Raw genomic sequence first — 19,071 nt, forward strand, 5'->3', positions numbered from 1 at the left:
GTTTGTCGACCACAGCCTGTATTTTTGTGTAAACAGAGGAAGCTGCAGGACGTCTCCTCGGCTCTGAGAGGAAGTTGGGTCACTCGAGCAGATATTTCTTCTCTCATTTCTCCTTTTTTGTTTCAGCAGTGCTGCCTGAGCTCTTTGCATCACAAGAGAAACCCACGCCTGTGGTGAAGCTGAGGGTGGAGCAGAGAGGAAGATGCTCTGACAGGATTTTTTTCAAAGAGGACTCGTTTCCTCCTGCAGCCGCCATCCAGGCATATGAAACAGTGTTTTCATGTTCAGGACAAACAACAAAGGCCTCAACATCACACTTACTACAGTGTTGTTTTCACTGCATGTCACCGTATCTTCAGACCAATCAGCTTTGGCGGTTTGAGCACTGAGACACAGGACGTGGTTGGAGGGGAGGGGTGAAGCAGACAGGAAGAAGTTTTATGAAGGAGGAGACCTTATAAGGTGAAAGAGACGCTTGCGGAAATGTGACCAAAGAGAAGTTACTCAACCTCAAAACCTCCGTCGTTACAACAGAAAGCACAGACGTTTCAAATCCAACCCCCGAGAACACGAGGCGTTCACTGACCTGCGGCCTCCTGGTCTGCATCCGATGCACTGATGAAGAACTCGAGGTCCTCCTCAGTGAATACATGTCTGTGCAGCACTCTGGTGATCAGACTAAAGGTTAGCGAGCGCCGCGCTGTGGTAAACACAGTAAACCTGGGGTCAGTGGTGTGGATATGCTGGGAGCCCCCTGCCACACTTTTACAAACCCTCGGTAATGAAAAGAAGGAATAATGAAACAGCAGAGCGTCATGACGGAGGAGGACTTCTTCTTTTAGGACGTCAAAGACGTCTCAGCTCTCTAAAACCTCCCTGAAGAAGACACCCTGTTCCTCCCACACCGCCTTCTCACCATCGACACATACACCTCTCTGCATTGAATCATTATCATCCTCCTCAGCGTCCTGTCTTCCTCCCCTCACCCCACCCGGCAGAGGGCCTTCCCTCCCTGAGCCTGGTTCTGCTGGAGTTTTCCCCTCCTACTGTTGCCCAGCGCTTAATCGTGGGACATCATCTGATTGTTTGGGTTTTCTCTGTGTTCTTGTGGAGTCTTTACCTCACAATACAAAGCGTGCGAGGTGATGAGAACTGACGAGTTGTTGGTGATGACAGCTTCAAGGCACTTCCTGTATGGAGAAACTAGTCACAGGCTTTGCTCCTATGAACGCACTGATGTTTTGGACCCTTTCTGTATCATCCTAGGTGTTGTCATGGTAACAGCTGGACGACCAATCATACAGTCTGCCAGCACAAATAAACCAAAGATTCCTGTTTCCATCCTTAATGTTTTGATTTTTAAACATTTGACTTCCATTGGGCAGAGCGTCATTTCAAGCTGCTTTCCTATTGGCTGGTTGTTAAAGGCGGTCATGCTGCCATCTTTAATCAGAACACCAACATGTCTGGCGTCATTGAAGGTGGAACCTTGACCTGTGAAAACTTTCTCCCTCCAAAATCATCCGGTGGCCATTTGATGCATTTAGGGAACACCTGTAAATCGTAGCCTTTGGAAAGTCTAATGCGTCTGTACAGGCTGTGCTCTGTGCTGCCCCCTGCTGGTTAAACACTCGCCTGTCCCTCAGATCAGTGAACTGATAAATGGATTAATAGATTATTAAAGGTGTTTGCACTCATCTATTTTCATGTTCTTCCACAACAATGAGAAAAAATGAAATAATCTGAAATAATAAATGCTGTTAGCACAAAATAACCCGTTTGTATGTTATCAGTAGATAAAAGACTACATCAGGAATGATTCAAAGTTATTCTAAAGGTCATTTATGACTCCAAATTGACAACCAGCTTCATTTAAACAGGCTGAACAGACGCGGGTGTGAACGCGCCCTGAATCCCTCCCAGAGAACCAGCAGATGTCCTTTAAGACCACAACATTTATTATTTTTGGTACATTTAAAGGCAGAAATATTCTATTCACTGAGCTGTTTACATGACTCTGTTTAGTCTGGCAGCTTCAGGCCTCCGTACAGGTGAGGCTCAGTCACTGCAGTGCTCTGGGGCATCTTCATCACAAACCACAGTCTGCCTCACAGCAGATTTTGGACTTCTGAGGCACTTTCAGAGGAAAAAACAAAACCGTGATATTTCTTTGGTAACATCGTGAAAACATGACAATAATGTCATCAACTCACAAACAGCTTTTTACACAGGATGCAGTTCCTGCAGTAAAAGTACCACTACAACAGCATTTAAATACTCTGGGAGCCGATGTTGGTGTTAGTTTGCTGGACTGGGGCTGATGGTTGGTCTGGTCGTCCCTGTTTCGGCTCCTCCTCGTCTTTTCTTTGGTGGTATGTAAGGTCTGATCTTCGCTGTCATGCAGAGACACGATCAAACAAGGGAAACCAGCGGCAGCGTAAAGCGTTTGGGTTCCTGGCGTGATGCTCAGTAACGTCCATGTTTCTTCTTGAAGAGCTTGTTAAAGGCGTTTCTCCTTCGGCTGCCGGACGACTCGCTATCCTCGCCGGCGTCTTCCTCCGTGCCGCCCTTTCTGGTGGGAACCTGGAGCCCCGCCCCCCGGGCGCTACCTGACGAGCTGGAAGAGGTGGACGACGAGAAGACGGCGGTTCCGTCTGTAGCGTCCGATGTGATGCAGAGGGAGCGAGTGGAGCAGGCAGAGGCGAGGACGGAAGCAGAGATGCCCCTCAGCTCCCCGAGGCTGGAGCTCTTCTCTAGACCTCCTCCTCCACCTCCCATACCCAGCCTGGAGCCCGGGTCCTGCAGTGGGTGGAGCCTGGACGTCAGGAGGAAGGACTTTGAGCTGTGCTGACCTCGGGGGTCGCTGTGAGACTGCGGGAGGGCGGAGTCAGAGTCTGAGCGGTTCATGATGTCCCTGAAAGAGAAAATCAGAAACGATGGTTTGCGTGAACGTCACGACTGCTGAGACTCTTCACCGAGACGCTAGTGACAGAGCGTCTCGGTGAAGCTGCAGATGATTGGTCGACTGCTCGAGCTTCTTAGCCACCCTTTTTAAAAATCAGAATCCACCTCTGAGCTGCAGTTTGACAGCCATGGCTGGAATAACTGAGTACACAGACCGCTGCAGTCATGGTCGACACATCGGTGACCGCCTGCCGTAACTTAGCTGTCAGCACGACGCCGTAAACATGTGCGCTCGTGTCTGAATCGCTGCAGTCTTATTAGAAACATGGACGATGAACAGAAGAAACCGCCTCCTGCTACGTGTTGATATGTAATGACTGGTTCTCGGACTGGTGGAAACGTGGCGCCGACACAGAAACGACTGACTCGTGCATTTATTACTGCAGAGCAGGAAAATAACGAGTTCGTAAAGCAGAAGCTTTGAATGAGGATGTTTTCTGTTAAGTAGAAGGTAAAGGCAAAGTTAGAGGGAAACAGCAAACCACAGACACCCTGAAAGATACAACCGGAAAGAACATAAATGTTAATAACAGAGTAGGAAACTCTGCAGGAAACAGTGAAACATTGGGCCTCATTCATCAAGAGCTTTCTCTTTAAGCCAAGTGAGCCGCACCCCTGATCTCTTCTTACCTAAACTCTCAACCTGAACTGTTGAGGTTTGGAAGGAAATCAGTCAAAGGAAACAAATTCAGAGAAAGTCCTCAAAACTCTTGGATACTAACTCTAAGAACTAAAGAACGCCCGTAGAAGATCCTAAAATTAAATTCAAAACATTTAAGAGTCTTCCATCCATTTATCTGAGGTTGGGCCACGAAGGCAGCAACGTTTTCCCGGGATCGTTGGGCATAAGACACCAAACAGACATCCTGATGAATCACTCCCAACATCTAAAGGAGCAGTGGCTCCACTCAACATGTTAAAGCTTCTAAACATCTTCAACAAAAGGCGCACATACACCAGCCGAGACAATCAGCAACCTGACAACCAAAGACCACCAACTGGTGCACTGCTTGCTGGAGTAATCTCACAGCACCTTTGAGGCCAGTGTTTGAAGCAACTATGAACAAAGGGTAATAAATAATAAATAAATAACAAAGGGTTCTGTTGAAGGATTATATCCATGTTTGCATCAAGAGCCTAGTGACCAGCCTTCAGCTGCAGAGGGTAGAAACACAGATCAACCAGCTTCATGTTCTCCCACAGTTCTCTCTTTGCCATCGTCCAGTTCCCACAAAACTGATGGGACTAAACAATCCAAAGGTCCACCTCACCTCCACCTTCCAATCTGTCGTCATTGCTTGGGGCAACAACACTTCTCCAACCCAGACGACCACCATATAAAAAAAAAGAAAAAACAAAAGACAACTTAAAATCTGGAGATACTTAAGCATAACTTGGTTTCTCAAACAGAAACACGGTTCTAAAGTTCCTAAAAGGACGACCTACGCTTTGAGCTCCAGTCGATAAATGTCACAGGGCTGAATACAACAGGCAACCCCAGCATTTTCCAAAGGTGTGGACACTCTGGTCACACCAGGTGAGCTCGCAAGTCCTCAGCAAGTCCACAAACACATCGACTGGATGGCCTAACAACCTTTCCAGGGTTCAACAACTTTCAATTACTGTCGACCCTGAGCACTACTATACTTTAAACTCTGAAAGAAAGCGCTCCAGCAGGTGCTGAGGACTACACTCTGACCAAGTCGAGTGAACCACATCTGGTCCAGCAGCAGCTGCTTTTGACCAGAAATACAGACAAAGCTCCAATCTGGTCACATGTCAACTTCACAGCTTTGAACACCACCTAAGGTACATCTGAACACCTTCACCGAGTCCCCTAAACAGACGCAGGCTGTACTTGCAGACACCTGCAACACGGCCAGAAGAACCACGAGGTTAAAGAGAAGCTTCACTGTTCTACAGCCAGGACGGCGTCCATGTGGTTCCTCCTGAACCTCCCAATACGATGGATTCCAAACTCTAATATACTTTGACAACCTTCCCTTCTTCTATCAGCTGCTCCCTTTAGGCGTCCCCACAGATCACCTGCAGGCCTGCTCACAACAGCCCTCTGCATGTCCTTCACTTTTGACCACCTGAGAATTCAAACTAAAACTTGAACTCGAACCGGCGAGTCTCATAAATTATCTCAAACCGAGCGAGGCCCACTGATTCGGCTGCTTCGGTCTCGTTAGTGCATCAAGTTTGGAAAACAGTCATGCAGAGAAAAATACCGGAAGCTGCTGGAGCGACAGCGCTGCGCTTGACTTGTCACAGCGCCCCCTCCAGGCGGGAGGCTGGACGTCGCCTCCGCAGAGTGGAAATGGGAAGAACGGAGGAACAGAGCAGAAAAGTGGGCAGGTGCCCTCAGCGCATGAAGAAGAGTCAGAAGGTGGAGGAGAGCAGGAGAAGGTGGGGCAGAGGGAGGGGTGAGACAGGGCGGAGGAGAGAGAAGGGGGAGGCACAGGGGGGAACTCCAGGTGGCCAATGGAGCGGCTGCGATTCTGCCGGCCGCTGGGAGGGCGGCACGATGTGAATGGGTCACGTCCTTCCTGTGGAACCAAGCTCCGCCCTTCAACCAACCTCTGAGAGCTGAAAGTGTTCAGGGCGGGGTCTCCGATCCTCTGTCGCAGGGGCATCACACTGTGAGCTGCAGGACAAAGAGAGTGTAGAGTTACAAATGAGACTCTTATTTTGGAAAGCTAAAATAAATTCAGCTCACAAATAGAAGAAAGCAGTTTTAAACTAAAAAGGGTCAAAGAAAAGGCAGAAAAATGTGCTTGTATTTTGAAATTTAGCAGCCAAACCTTCAAAATAAAATCCGGTGTTTTCTTCAGCTTTCAGAACATTTTTCATGTTTCTTCTTTGAGCTCTTCTGTCGTTCAACCTGAGCTCATTTTATTTTTCTACAAGCGATTTTTTTTGTGTTTTTCAAGCTTTTGCTGCATGAACTGACGTCACAGTCGAGCCGAGTTACAAAACATCAGCTGCTATTAAAGTGGATGTTAGTGAAAGGAAGAGGCAGAAGCAGGTTATTAAAATGAAGTGAGGGCTCCGGGACTTCAGAGAAAAAGCAGAAGAACAAACTGAAGTTTGAATGTCCAACCACACGGGGAGGAAGAAGATGAGGAGGAAGAAGAGAAACACTCGAAGAGGCGTTCACAGGGACACTGACCCGGTTTAATATTTTGACACAGTAACTAAAAATCATTAGTGCCAAATGTAATAAACTTACCGATTTTAAAAGAATTTAAAAAATATTCAGATTCAAATCTGAATATTAATGTTACCCATTTAGTAAGGCCTTATTTTTGTGCCACTATTCTGAGCGCACATAAAACAATTGCAGGTGCAAGTGTTGCATTTTGAGGAAAAAATTATTTTGAGCGAAGAAAAGCTGAATTTGAGTGAACAAACTTTATTGCTGCGTGCAAAAACTGTATTTCAGCTACAATCATACCCCTATAGTTACATTCGTGCCTATAGTTACATTGTAACATCAGTTTCGGGTGGAACAGCCAGCAGCTCCCGTGTGTTACGCAGTCAAACTGTTTAATATTCTGACATTTCCATCAAGGATCTAACTTCCTTGATTAAAGGAAAACTTTCTATAGTAAAATGCACTTCAAAGAAAAAGAATCTGTGTTCATGTGAACGTCTTTGCACGACTGATCAATACCTCTGTGTCTGATTGAAAAAGATTATTCAGACTTTGCAGGAATGAAGAAAAATTATTCTGAATTTTTCCTCTGATCAGGTTTCCTTTGAAATGCTTTAAAGGATCTTAAATGTGTTTTAGGTGCTGATTGGTTGGGTTTGTACAGAGGTATGAACCAATCAGAAGAGAGGAAGGCTAAGGAAGGGGTGAGGCCAACCGGATTGTTTCCACGCTGACTGGGTGTCTGCGATGCCACTCAGGGGCCAGAGGTCGCTGACTCGCCGGTCCATCTGCCACGCTGCGTCTGGAAGGAGCCAATCAAGAGACGGCAAGAAAATAAGACCAATCAGAGGAGGAGGCGGAGACAGAGAGGGGACCACAGGTGAGCTGAGAGAAGGTAAGTAATGATTAACTCTGAAGTTTAGGGTTTGTGTTTTTGTTGCATCATGTGACTCTGAAGAAGAAGAAGAGTTGAAGGAAAGTTCCACTGTTCTTAATTCAGGACTTCACCTTAAGATTTTATTCTAACGAAATGATCAGAGAGCAAAAGTGTATGAATCAGAACATCCAAATCTTTGTTCTGAGTGTAGAGATCAGCTGATCTGCAAAAGGCAGCAGGTTAAGAGCCATCAAAGCGATCCTGAGTTAGCTTAACTAAGCTAACTCAGGATCACAGCCGACTTTCCAACTGCTAGTTAAACTGACTCAGGGTTACTGTGATGACGTCACAGAGCAGACTTACACTGCAGCGTCCCCGGAGAAAGGATGTCCTCGTCCATGTCATCGAGGTCATCAGAAAGGAGAAGGTGCTGAGGGGTCGGAGGTCGCAGCCCAAGGAAGGACGGGTCCAGGTTGAGGGCGGTGGCTAGCGCACCGAGGCCTGGATTGGTGACCAAACAGAAGCCCGTCAGAGACTCGATCTGCTGCCAGCGGTGCAGCTTCTCCCGCAGCGCCGCTGTCACCTCAGCCAGGGCCTGTCTGAGGAGGAAGAGAAGCAAAGTAAGCTACCTGTGCAGGTAACACAGGTGCACGTGTAACAGGACGTATCAGCAAATATATGTCCCACAGAGTGAGCACAGAGGAAAGAAACAGGAATATTTATACAGAAAGAATAGTTCAGGGACTCCACAGTCACCTGTCCATCAAGCAGGCCACGCCCCTCCAAATGCCAATTCTAAGCCTTAATTTAATTTAAAACAGGTTATTTAGAAAAATAATCTACATACACCAAACAGTTTGTGTATCAGGCTGCAAGCATGTTTGTTTCTGCTGTAAAGTTTAACATGGGAGTCTATGAGCACCGACTCACTGCTGCCTCCGCTGGACGTCAGAGGAACTGCAGGCTTTGCGCTTACTCACTTGGCGGAGAGGATCTTGTGATCGACGTCATCCAGCGAGGAGCTGTGAGCCACGTGAAACGTGCCGAACAGAGAACTCCTCTTCTTCTTGATCTTCTCTGCCTGAAACACCAGCCTCATCATCATCATCAATGTTAGCGTGTGTTTTTTCTCACCGTAATGGTAAACCAATATCAGAATATATCGATTCTTTGCAGTTTACTGTGCTGCTCCTAAAAATCTATAAATCTTAGCTCAAATCTCATGACAGCGTCTTCATCATGTGTGTTTAGCTTGTTTGTCTCACAGTCAGGATAACATCAAAATGACAAAATGTAGAAATGATGAGGATCCCGATATGGTTCCTGTATCATGTGTGAGGTGCATTCAAGGCCATCTCCCCATGGAAGTCCCGCTCTGACCTCTTCCAGAGTCTCAACAGTGACCCTCAGCTTGAATATTTGACATCAACTCTTTATCAGTCAGGACTTCCACAGTAGTCACCTCAGCCCCCGTTTAGGAAAGAAAGCTAAATGCATGTTGTAAACTGTTGGCTCAATCCCGGATAAGCCCCCAACTATTTTTAACTAATAACTAATTAACTATAACTAATTATTTTCCAGGAAGTATTTGAGGATAATTGCTGCAGGAAACACACTGTCAAACCAGACTAAAGAGCCTGGACGACTTCCGCTTTCAGCTCTCATAGTGCGTCTAAACCAAACATGATACAAAATTTTGGTTCGTATTACACTCGTAAATATCCACTTTCAGACTTATTAAAGTCCTGTGTTTCTGCTCAGGCCCTGTTTCTGTATAAAACGAAATTTGGACGAGTCAGCTCCAGCTTCTCTTGAAAGGCATCAGTGGGCTTGACCGTTTCCCTCATGCATCAGGATGTCCCCGTCTCTTCCTGACTGATGAACTCACCATGAACGACCCAGAGGACACCAACAGGTTTGTCAGGTTTGGACACTTTCTGATTAAGAATTTGATGTTTGCAGGACATCAGAGCAGGTCTTCCAGACAGATCTGAAAGTAGAAGCAGCTCCAGAGGTCCTGGAGACGACCTTGAAGGGGCTCAGGGACGGTTTTTGCTTTCTGGAAAGTTGCTTTTTGGCCGTTTTCCACAGCAGGAAGTGTCCCTGAGAGACGTCCATCAGAGAAACGTTAAATTTAAGCCAATTATCTTTGCTTCACTCACCCCCTCTCTGGCCTGTAGCAGCTGCCGCTCAGCGCTCTGTTTCTTGATGTTGTAATACTGAACTTCGATTTCGTGCGTCAGCTGCAGCCACTTCTGCAGCGCCTCCGGCGGGGTCCAGTGGGCTCGCGACTCCAGCTCCCGCTCTGCCTTTTTCAGCACCTTGCGGACCTGCGGTGAACACAGAACAAAGATGAGCCGATGAATTGATGGAGGGACGGACGGGCGGTGTTTTAAACGGCCCCACCTGCTCCAGCTCCTCCTCGGCATATTTCTGCCGGCTCTGCTCGTTCTTGTTTCCCTCTCGCAGCTCACGAAGCCGCAGAGCTTCCTCCTTGGCCGAGTTGATCTCGTTCCTCAGCTCCTCCTCCACCTTCACCTTCTCCACCTGGACGCAGCGCTGCTCCTCTTGAGCCTGCTGCAGCCTGCCATGAAAAAACAACGAGAGCAGCAACACGTCGGGTTAAAAACGGCTTCACCACTTTCCACCCGTGTCCCATTTCCACAGAGTCAAAGACATTTACGGAGATGCGCGTTCGAATGATGTTTAAGAATCGTCAAAACACGCCAACCTGAAAGGCTCAGCTGAGGTTAGCTGGCTTCTCATGCAACGACAACACGTTCTGGATCAGATTCAGATCTGGGAGTTTGCAAAACATTAATTTAATAATAATGATATTTGTGGCTATGCTGTGGGACAGGAGCTCCAGCAGATTGGAAAACTCACAGGCTGTCACCAAACTGCTCCTGGATCAGTGGAAGAAGTCGGACTTTGACGATGTTCTCAGTGTGTCGAGCCCACAAACTGAGGGCAGCCTGCAGCTGTGAGGAGCTGGAGCAGAGGCTCTGATGAAGGGTAACTTTGATGGTCCCTCACAGAAATGGCAAAAATCCCAAATAAAAACTGAAGAAACTGAAACTTCATGTCTGCATGTCGCAGATTTGCTGAAGCTCACATCTGACTCTCCTCACAGCCCCACAGCCACGACGTTATGAAGGAGATCAGCATTTCCTGTTAGCACAGGAAGTGAGGTCAGCAGGGTCAGAGCGCTGAAATTTTAGAATGAAACTGTTTTTATTCCTACTCTATTTCCTAACCGACCCATTTCCTTATTGACTTTTACTGATGATTAACCTGTGGAATTTCTTACTCATTTTACTGTTTAGTCATAAAAAAAAAAAATAGAATCTGGAAAATGTTCACAATTAAGAAGCTTGACTTCCTGTCATGTGACTGATGACTTCAGCATGCCAGCGCAGCAACACAAAGAAGCTGCTGGCCTTCAGTTATCACTGATGGCAGCAGGAGGCGCTGTTCTTCCACCTGAGGAGACGTGTGTGTGTGTGTGTGTGTGTGTGTGTGTGTGTGTGTGTGTGTGTGTGTGTTGGGGGGGGGACCTATTTTTGGAGAGAGGACAAACAGACAGCAGCTGGGGGATTTCAGACAGGAAACAGAGCCGATGCTTCAATTGATCCCAGCAGATCAGCTGAGTGTGTAAAAGTAGCAGCAACAGTAATAACAGCTGTGTGTGTTTTAACTCCTGGTACAAGCTCACACAGGAGCAGTGAGGACAATGACAGTGTGAGTGTGCTCTGAAGCCCCTTCTGAGAAGCAATCAGAGACAGGGGGGAGGAAGAACTCCTCTTTAACACGAAGAGTTCTCCAACAGAACCAGGACCAAGGAGGAGCAGCTGCATGTTGGAGGGCGTGGGGTTGGCTGTGCTTCACAGCCCCCCCGGCTCTATGAGAGACTGTGCGAGTCGTCCACTAGTGAGACTAGTGAGAGCACACAGTGAGCAGGAGCAACGTCACCGAGAACCACGGCCAGCGAACGCATCGCTGCATCCACACAGGAAGCTCGTCTGTCTCGTGAAGAAGGTCCAGACCTGCAAACATCTGGAGCTTTATAAGGAACAGCTGGAGTCTGCAGCGTGTGGAGAGCAGCTGACTTTATAAAAGAAACACACGATTACTATCAAGATAACTGCTTGCTGCCATGGCAACGCTATCACTTTGATCTGCAGTGTGATCGCTGTTACAGCGTGTGTGTGTGTGTGTGTGTGTGTGTGTGTGTGTGTGTGTGTTGTGTGTGTGTGTGTGTGCGCGTGTGCAGAGTGAGCTGCTGGGCACTCATGCCCATAAAAGGACTTCAGACAGAACACCTCTGCAGAGGCTGTCCACACACACACACACACACACACACACACACACACACACACACACACACACACACACACACACACGTTGCTTCCTTGTGCTGTCACAGTTATAATAAAACGAGCTGCTCTGTTTTTTCTCTGGACTTTTTTAAACAACCTGCCAAAACACAGAGCCACTGCTGGGGGCGTGGCCTGTTTGATGACAGGGTGCAGCTGCTAGCTGCGTGCTAGTTCACCTCTGGTCCTCTGGTCCGTCTTTGTGCTGTTAAATAAACCCATAATGTGGCTGCTGTTCAGTTAACGGTTTAGAGCAGGGGTGTCCAACTGCAGGCCTCGAGGGCCGGTGTCCTGCAGGGTTTAGATGTGTCCTTGATCCAACACAGCTGATTTAAATGGCTAAATGAAAACATGTGTTGACGTTCTCCAGAGGCCTGGTGATGAACTAATCATGTGATTCAGGAGTGCTGACCCAGGGTGAGATCTAAAACCTGCAGGACACCGGCCCCCGAGGCCTGAAGTTGGACACCCCTGGTTTAGAGGAAGGATTTTAATTAGATGTTACAGGTCAGCAGGTACCTGCGTACAGTCTGTAACTCCACCCTCTTGTCACAACCCCCCCCCCAAAAACAACATGGTGGCTAAAATGCTAATGTTGCCTGCTACCATCTTTTATATACAGTCTATAGACCATCAGCTGAGTGTGGGCGTGGTGCTGGAGGACGCACTTCTCCTGCAGGTCGAGCAGGCTTTGCTCCGCCCTCTGCAGGCTCTCCAGGTCCTTCACCAGCTTCCCCAGGTCGTCTCTGGACTTCCGGGTCTGGGCGTAGGCGAACCAGCAGCCGCCAAGCGCCATCAGGATGGACAGACCCAGCACCAGGTCCTTCCAGCGGCTCTGCTGGCCTGCAGACACACAGACATTACACACCACGTGTGCACGTGCGCGTGTTTCTGCGCGCACGTGCACACGTGGTGTGTAATGTCTGTGTGTCTGCAGTTGCTGCACACACACCTGGCGGCCCGAACAGCACGATGTCGAGAGCTTTGAGCTGCAGCTTCTGAGCGTGACTCCGGTCTAAAATCTTCAGCACAGACACGGTCAGGGTCGCGTTCTTCACCGCCAACCTGCAGGAAGTGGAAACACACAGCAGACACACACACTGAATGTTTACACTAAAACGTGCTGAACTTTGTGACCTCGCAGCTGAGGACGGGTCAGGATCAGTGTCTCCGTGTTACTGCTGACTCACGGCGAGCGTCTGTGTTAAATAAAGATCGTGGTTACCTGGGCAGCGCTTGGCCGTCCAGCTGGTGTCTCCTGAAGCTTTCGCTGTACTGAGGCAGCTCGACGCTGGCAAGCCAGTCCTCCACCTGCTGCACCGTCCAGTTGTAGACTGAAAACACAGTAAACACACCTGAAGCAGCCGGCGTGTGTAAACAAACAGGAAACTGTCAGCGTCGCCGAGTGATGGCGGCTTTAACTCCAGCCTCTCCTCCAAAAATAGAGTTTGACAAACGTTGTGTTTTTGTTGCTGACAAACTGAGCAGGAAGTCGAGGCAGCATTTTTCCCCTCATCGTTTCCTTTCTGCCTTCAATCAATCAATCAATCTTTATTTATAAAGCACTTTTCATACAGAAAAAATGTAGCACAAAGTGCTTTACATAGTTAAAAGCAGCCCACCCCACCCTCCAACGCACTCCCCACACTCTCAATACACATATATCCCCCCACCTCCACCCACACACACATACACACACGCGCACACTTAAAGAGTAAAAATTGGGCTGGGCTCGCATGAGCCAAGTGAGGAAACATTATTCACACCTGCTGATTTTAACTGCAGCTTTTATTTTGATGGGGTCAGACAGGGAAGTACACCGCACATCTTTAACTGGCGCGTGTGCTGGTTGGAGGGGAGGTGATGGTGCTCCCTCGCTCACACCCACCTTTGGAGCCCTTCCAGGCGTTCCACATGTCCTCCACGCTGATGTGGGCGTCGGCTCGGTGGAAGCTGCTGTGCTTGGCTTTGGGGTTGTGATCCTTCAGATCCTCCCTGAGAAACTGAGAGCAGCTCACGGTTAGAGTCTGAGCCCGCGTGCACGCGTGAAGCTTTCGGAGCCTCGTGTCTCACCTCGTCCGTCTCGGTCGCGTCCACCGTGCCGTCGGCGTCGTCGTCCATCAGCTTGTGGATGCTGCGGATCGCCTCGAAGCTCAGCAGAGAGTTCTCGTCCTCGCAGAGCTGCTGGTCTATCGCGCACAGATCTACGAGAGGAAACATCCGTCACTGAGTCACAGCCGGGACAATCCCCACCCACCGTGCGTGCTGTTGCGGTGGTCAGAGGTCACCGGGGGTCAAACACAACATCGAGTGACACTTTATTAAAATGAGCCTGTAAAAACGTTTCCCTCCATCTTTGCAGGCACACAACGTCTCTGACTGACCTCCTGCTGCTCAGGTATCATCCACGTCTGACTTCCTGTCCTGGTTTCAGTTCAGCTCTAGAGTGACCACGCCACACGCAGCCAGAGACAGCTGCACGAAGAGTAAACACTCATCGCTCGCACCTGCCATCTTTGTTTGGGTCACAGAACGGAGACGCGTCCCGCAGGAAGTTATTTTAGGTCTGCCTTTAAATCTACTTTCAGTCTTTCTGTAACAGTTTCAGGCTCTGTGGCTGTTTCATCTCCGTCTGTGATTCATTATTCTTTCTGTTTCCACCAAACAACATCACACAACAACTCATGTTCACATGAACGACGACTACGAGGAAGTAGGGAGCAACTGAAAGTGCCACACTCACTTCCTGTTAGCCTCTGCTAGCAGCTAGCGTCTGATCGTCACCAAACATGACAGCAGTGAAAAGTTCATGACTGCATTTGGTCATTTCAGCCTCCGAGAGTCTGTGTGTGTGTCAGTGTGTGTGTCAGTGTGTGTGTGTCTGTGTGTCAGTGTGTGTGTGTGTGTCAGTGTCTGTGTGTCAGTGTGTGTGTCAGTGTCTGTGTGTGTGTGTGTGTCAGTGTGTGTGTGTGTGTGTGTGTGTGTGTGTGTGTGTGTGTGTGTGTGTGTGTGTGTGTGTGTGTCAGTGTCTGTGTGTCAGTGTGTGTGTGTCAGTGTGTGTCAGTGTCTGTGTGTCAGTGTGTGTGTGTGTGTGTGTCTGTGTCAGTGTCTGTGTGTCAGTGTGTGTGTGTGTGTGTCAGTGTGTGTCTGTGTGTCAGTGTGTGTGTGTCTGTCAGTGTGTGTGTGTGTGTGTGTGTCAGTGTGTGTGTGTGTGTGTGTGTCAGTGTCTGTCAGTGTGTGTGTGTGTGTGTGTGTGTGTGTGTGTGTGTGTGTGTGTGTGTGTGTGTCAGTGTGTGTGTGTGTCAGTGTGTGTGTGTGTGTGTGTCTGTGTGTGTGTGTCAGTGTCTGTCAGTGTGTGTGTGTCAGTGTGTGTGTGTATGTGTGTCTGTGTGTGTGTGTCAGTGTGTCTGTCAGTGTGTGTGTGTCAGTGTGTGTGTTGTGTGTCTGTGTGTGTGTGTCAGTGTGTGTGTCAGTGTGTCAGTGTGTGTGTGTCAGTGTCTGTCAGTGTGTGTGTGTGTGTCAGTGTGTGTGTGTGTGTGTCAGTGTGTGTGTGTGTGTGTGTGTCTGTGTGTGTGTCAGTGTCTGTGTGTGTGTCCTCATCTTTGTGAGGACCGAAATCTGCATTTTACTATACTTGTGAGAACCAACAGTCACTTGTGAGGACACACACACGCACACACACACACACACAGACACGCACTGACACACACACACACACACACACACACACACAAGCTCAGGTTTTCTGTCATTAGCAGTGACACCACAGAAGAAGACCGGGATGAGGTGAAGAGCGCCGGCGTCTGAGGCTTAAGACGAGCAGCTGTGAGGACGGAAATACTCGGATGACTGGGAATAATGAGGATGGAGGTCGAGTCAAAGTTACACAGTCACTACACTTCCCATCATGCATCCTGCACAGCTTCTGCAAACGCATTAAGTGTAACAGCTGCCTTATTACCACCATCACTGCCTGTGGAGCTGAAACACCTTCAGGCTCTCAGTTTTCTCATAGGACCGGAGCACGTTCTCCTCCATCCTCACCATCTCTACTTCCTGTCCGCGATCAGGCTGTGGGCGGAGCCTATCTGTCACCCTGCTTCCTTTGACACTGTTAGCTTGTCATTTTCAGGAAGCTGTGGTGAGCTGCCAACGGCTAGCTCCCACGCTATCAGTGCTGCACAGCTCTGAGACAACACACACGCGCACGCACACACACACACACACAGTCTTGCTGTTTGGTTCCTATGAAGAACACCCACAAACACGCTGACCGCACACAGGAAGTGCCGCCGTCTTTGGCAACAATAGCTGAGCGTCACGTCGCCTCTGTCAGCCCGTGAAATAACTCTCGCCTCTTCGTGTTGTCCTGAAACACTGACTGCAGCGTGCTGGCTTGTCTCAGCATGCCGGAGACGGCTCTGAATAACTGCCAATGCTTGATGAAGACATCTCATACTACGATGACAGAACGCCGCTGCTTTACATGACCAACGGAAGAACGAGCAGCAGATCATCGTTTGTCCTCTGGTCAGACTAGACATGACCCTCGGAGAAAACCTCAACCACTGACACGTCAAACTCCACAAGCAGTTGTTTTAATGGAGGGGGCTTATTCTGCTTGTTACCAGGCCTGTTCTCAGATCTGTAGATCTGCTGTCTGAAACTGGCTGCTTTAGCTCCCGTCTCTTTAAGGCACCCCTCCTTAAAAGCCCACATTCTTATGATTGGCCTGATCCTGAAAACCTGCAGAGGGGCAGGTCCAGACTGCTTATAAAAGATGGACGTAGCTTTCACATCTGAAAATTGAAGCCAGTTTTCCAGTGTCTGCAAGCTTTCTAATGTCCAGCAAGGGGGTGACCCTAAAAGAGAAGTCTTGATTGGAAGTCCATGAGCCAATAGCGTTGAGCTCAGGAAACACCTCATGAGTTTCAGGTCATGTAAGCAGAAAAAAACTGATTTGGGTTCAGTTAGCATTTTGAACTAACCTTAGCAAAACAGGTAGCAATGTAGCAGCAAAGGTAACCTTGCTGGGTATCAAGCAATTTTCTCGCATTAGCCAGTAAGCTAGCATTAGTTAGTATGACCTGGAAAAAAAACAGGTGTTATTTAATGAAGCCATGGTCAGTTAGGACAGGAGTCGACTCATGGACGGATTATTAGCCATCTTTATTCTAGCTAATGTTAGCTACACTAGCATGCTTGCTAACCCAGTCATATTAACCCTTGTGTTGTCCTCAGGTCAAATGACCCCAGGTGTATGGGAATCCAGAGGACATCACAAGGGTTAAAAGCTACCTGATGTAATAAACGTACTGTCCTGAGTAGATAAGGTAGGCTAATTCATCCAAAATCTCTAGTATGGTCAGCTACGAGTTTTAAGTAGAATAGCGATCTAACAGCTAGCTATCTAACCTCACCATGATGTTACTTGTATTAAAATCATCAAACAATGTTAATTTTCTCCAGCAAAGATGTACAACTAACATTTACTCTCTACGATAACGGCTAACATGATTAACAAGTAGTTAGCAAGCTAATTATAACGGACTGGGAATGATTCAGGATTTTTCTGCCATCACGATGACTTCTAGCATAATTAATAACAGTATTTTGAGCCACTTTAATTTAAAATGAATGTAATCTACAGCATCCTAAGATGGTACAGGAAGTCTTTTAATTTGAAAAGTAATCAGGATCTCCGGTTTGTTTAAAAAATAAAGGTTTGTTTTGTAAACAGTTAAATAAGAGGTGGCTGACATCATTCATATACACATGAACATAAGAGTGCTTCATACCTGAGGTTGTGTCGCTGGTGGACACCACATGATGATGATGCTGCTCCGGGTGGGCGTAGTCACTGCTTCTATCCAATCCATCATGAGCCTCAACACGCATGCTCAGCAGACACACACCTGCCAGCCATACACACACACACGCCATATCTGAGGAGGAAGCAGAAGAAGCCTTTCAGAATAAAAACTGAAACGCGTGGTTGAGTATGAGCCGCTGACAGGTGAGTGGATGGTGCATGTTCATCATGGATCGATCTGTAAACTAACGAGTCTCCAGCAGCTGCTGTCCCGGGGTCCGAAGACACGAGCGCTTTCGGGAAACACCTGTTCATGCAGATAATCAGTCCCTCAGCCAATCAGCTGCACCACAATGAAATGTTCTGAAAGCTGACATTGTCTCGTCAAACAGCACCACAGTGCCTGTGAACACACACTTAGCAAACAACACCAGACTTCATTCAAACTGTGTTCACGTTAGATTTTACTCTGAAACTCCCAATCTTTGTATTTTAGGAGAACAGCACTGAGTGGGAAACTGACAATTTGGCTAATTTAGGACTGCGTTTATTCAAGTGAACTTCTTACTTTCTGGTTCTATTTTCATCAAACAAAAACACTGTACAGACACACTGAGGGCTGGTTTCCCACACATTCATTATTATATAATACTATATATAATAATACACATCTGCTCAAATACAACCAGACCAGACTCCATTCAAATTTCGGCCACTTTTAGAGGATTTATCTGGCTGTGGTTTGGCAGCTAAAACGGAGCACACGAGGCTGTTTTGGGTGAAGCCTGGTTTGTGCTTCTCCCGTGAGGACTGGGATTATTGATTATTGATCTGATCGTTTTACGCACAAAGCTGAGTTTGATTAAGGAGGAGGCGTTCACGGCCCGGTGCTCATCTCTCTCAGCTGAGCTAATCTTTTTCGCCGCGTTTTAAACACAGCAGCACGTGACCCCATCGCTGATCTATCGATACTTTGCCGCTTCAGCAATCACATGCTGCTTCCCGCGAGAACTTTAATTAACGTTTGTTTAAAAGGGTCAGAGGTCACACAGCTGTTCGGTTTCCCACCCGCTCGGTTTAAACCCCGAAAGTTTCACAAACAACTAAAATCAGCTGAAAGTGAACGCCACGCACCTCTAACACATCGATCCCATCTGATCAGCTGTGATCGATCCGGACAGAGAGAATCACGCAGTCTGCTCCGCACTCCTCCACCCTCCGACTCCAACTCCACAAACTGCTGTGGCTGAGAGCACGAAGATATCCGCCTGTGCCGCGTTCACGGACCCACAGAGAGCTCCGAATTCAAAAACCTCAGGATATACATATATTTTTTAAATCAAAAGGCAGCGCCCAGTTGCTTCTGCAGGGTGACAGCGCCACTCTGCGGTCAGTCAGAGGAAGTGCAGCTCGCCCAGCGGTCACATCAGTGCTGACAGGAAGCGTAACCTCGAAATAACGCGTCACCAGAACACCAGAAATGAAAGCAGACTCCGCCAAAGTGCTGAATATACAAGTGAGACCAAAGAAAAAGAGGGTTCATCTCCGTCTCCCTGTCAGCTTCACCTGCAGCTTACTGGCCAATCAGTTCCCAGCAAACGGCCTCACGCTTCCTGAGAGGTCAAAGTGCAACCTGTTTCACTGCTGACACTTCATTAGGTACACCTCAGTATCACCAGCCTGGAGCTGCTTTTCAGCCTTCATGGATTCAAGGAGCTGCTGGAGGTCAGGGTCCATGTTGATCTGACATCATCATGACATCATCACACATGCTGTTGTAGCCATCATGACAGTAAAGCTCCTCTACTGGTCTGTGAAGGCCATCTGAGTGCAGCACATTCACCTCTGACCTCGTGTCTGCGCTGCAGAATGAGCCCGTCAT

At 48.1% G+C, this 19,071-nt stretch overlaps 1 protein-coding gene across 5 annotated transcripts; it reads right to left on the bottom strand.

Annotated features, from left to right (window-relative positions):
• Positions 1-1,937: 1,937 nt before the first annotated feature.
• Positions 1,938-19,054, bottom strand: LOC120737326 (stromal interaction molecule 1-like). Of its 5 annotated transcripts, none has more exons than XM_040037958.1 (14): positions 18,324-18,520; positions 17,176-17,322; positions 13,451-13,581; positions 13,266-13,380; positions 12,603-12,711; positions 12,330-12,442; positions 12,046-12,220; positions 9,408-9,585; positions 9,164-9,331; positions 7,982-8,082; positions 7,365-7,600; positions 6,840-6,926; positions 5,548-5,614; positions 1,938-2,914 (listed from the first exon to the last, which is right to left on the bottom strand). In XM_040037958.1, exons 2-14 carry the CDS (start codon positions 17,318-17,320, stop codon positions 2,467-2,469), a joined length of 2,073 nt encoding a protein of 690 aa, XP_039893892.1. In that variant the 5' UTR covers positions 17,321-17,322; positions 18,324-18,520; the 3' UTR covers positions 1,938-2,466. The 5 variants fall into 5 exon arrangements, with proteins under 5 accessions (XP_039893892.1, XP_039893900.1, XP_039893910.1 ...); XM_040037966.1 differs by lacking the exon at positions 18,324-18,520 and adding an exon at positions 17,440-18,287; XM_040037976.1 differs by lacking the exon at positions 6,840-6,926.
• Between the last annotated feature and the right edge of the window lie 17 nt (positions 19,055-19,071).

The sequence above is a fragment of the Simochromis diagramma genome, unplaced genomic scaffold (assembly GCF_900408965.1).
Source record: "Simochromis diagramma unplaced genomic scaffold, fSimDia1.1 OVJJ01000323.1, whole genome shotgun sequence".
Classification (NCBI taxonomy): domain Eukaryota; kingdom Metazoa; phylum Chordata; class Actinopteri; order Cichliformes; family Cichlidae; genus Simochromis; species Simochromis diagramma.

Bases quoted from the DNA above. Each gene is read 5' to 3' on its own strand.
- LOC120737326 (XM_040037958.1), bottom strand. From the start codon at position 17,320: ATGGCGTGTGTGTGTGTATGGCTGGCAGGTGTGTGTCTGCTGAGCATG. The intron at 12,443-12,602 runs GTAACCACGATC...CACTTCCTGCAG, and splicing joins GACGGCCAAGCGCTGCCCAG to GTTGGCGGTGAAGAACGCGA. The intron at 2,915-5,547 runs GTTGGTTGAAGG...TTTCTCTTTCAG, and splicing joins AACACTTTCAGCTCTCAGAG to GGACATCATGAACCGCTCAG.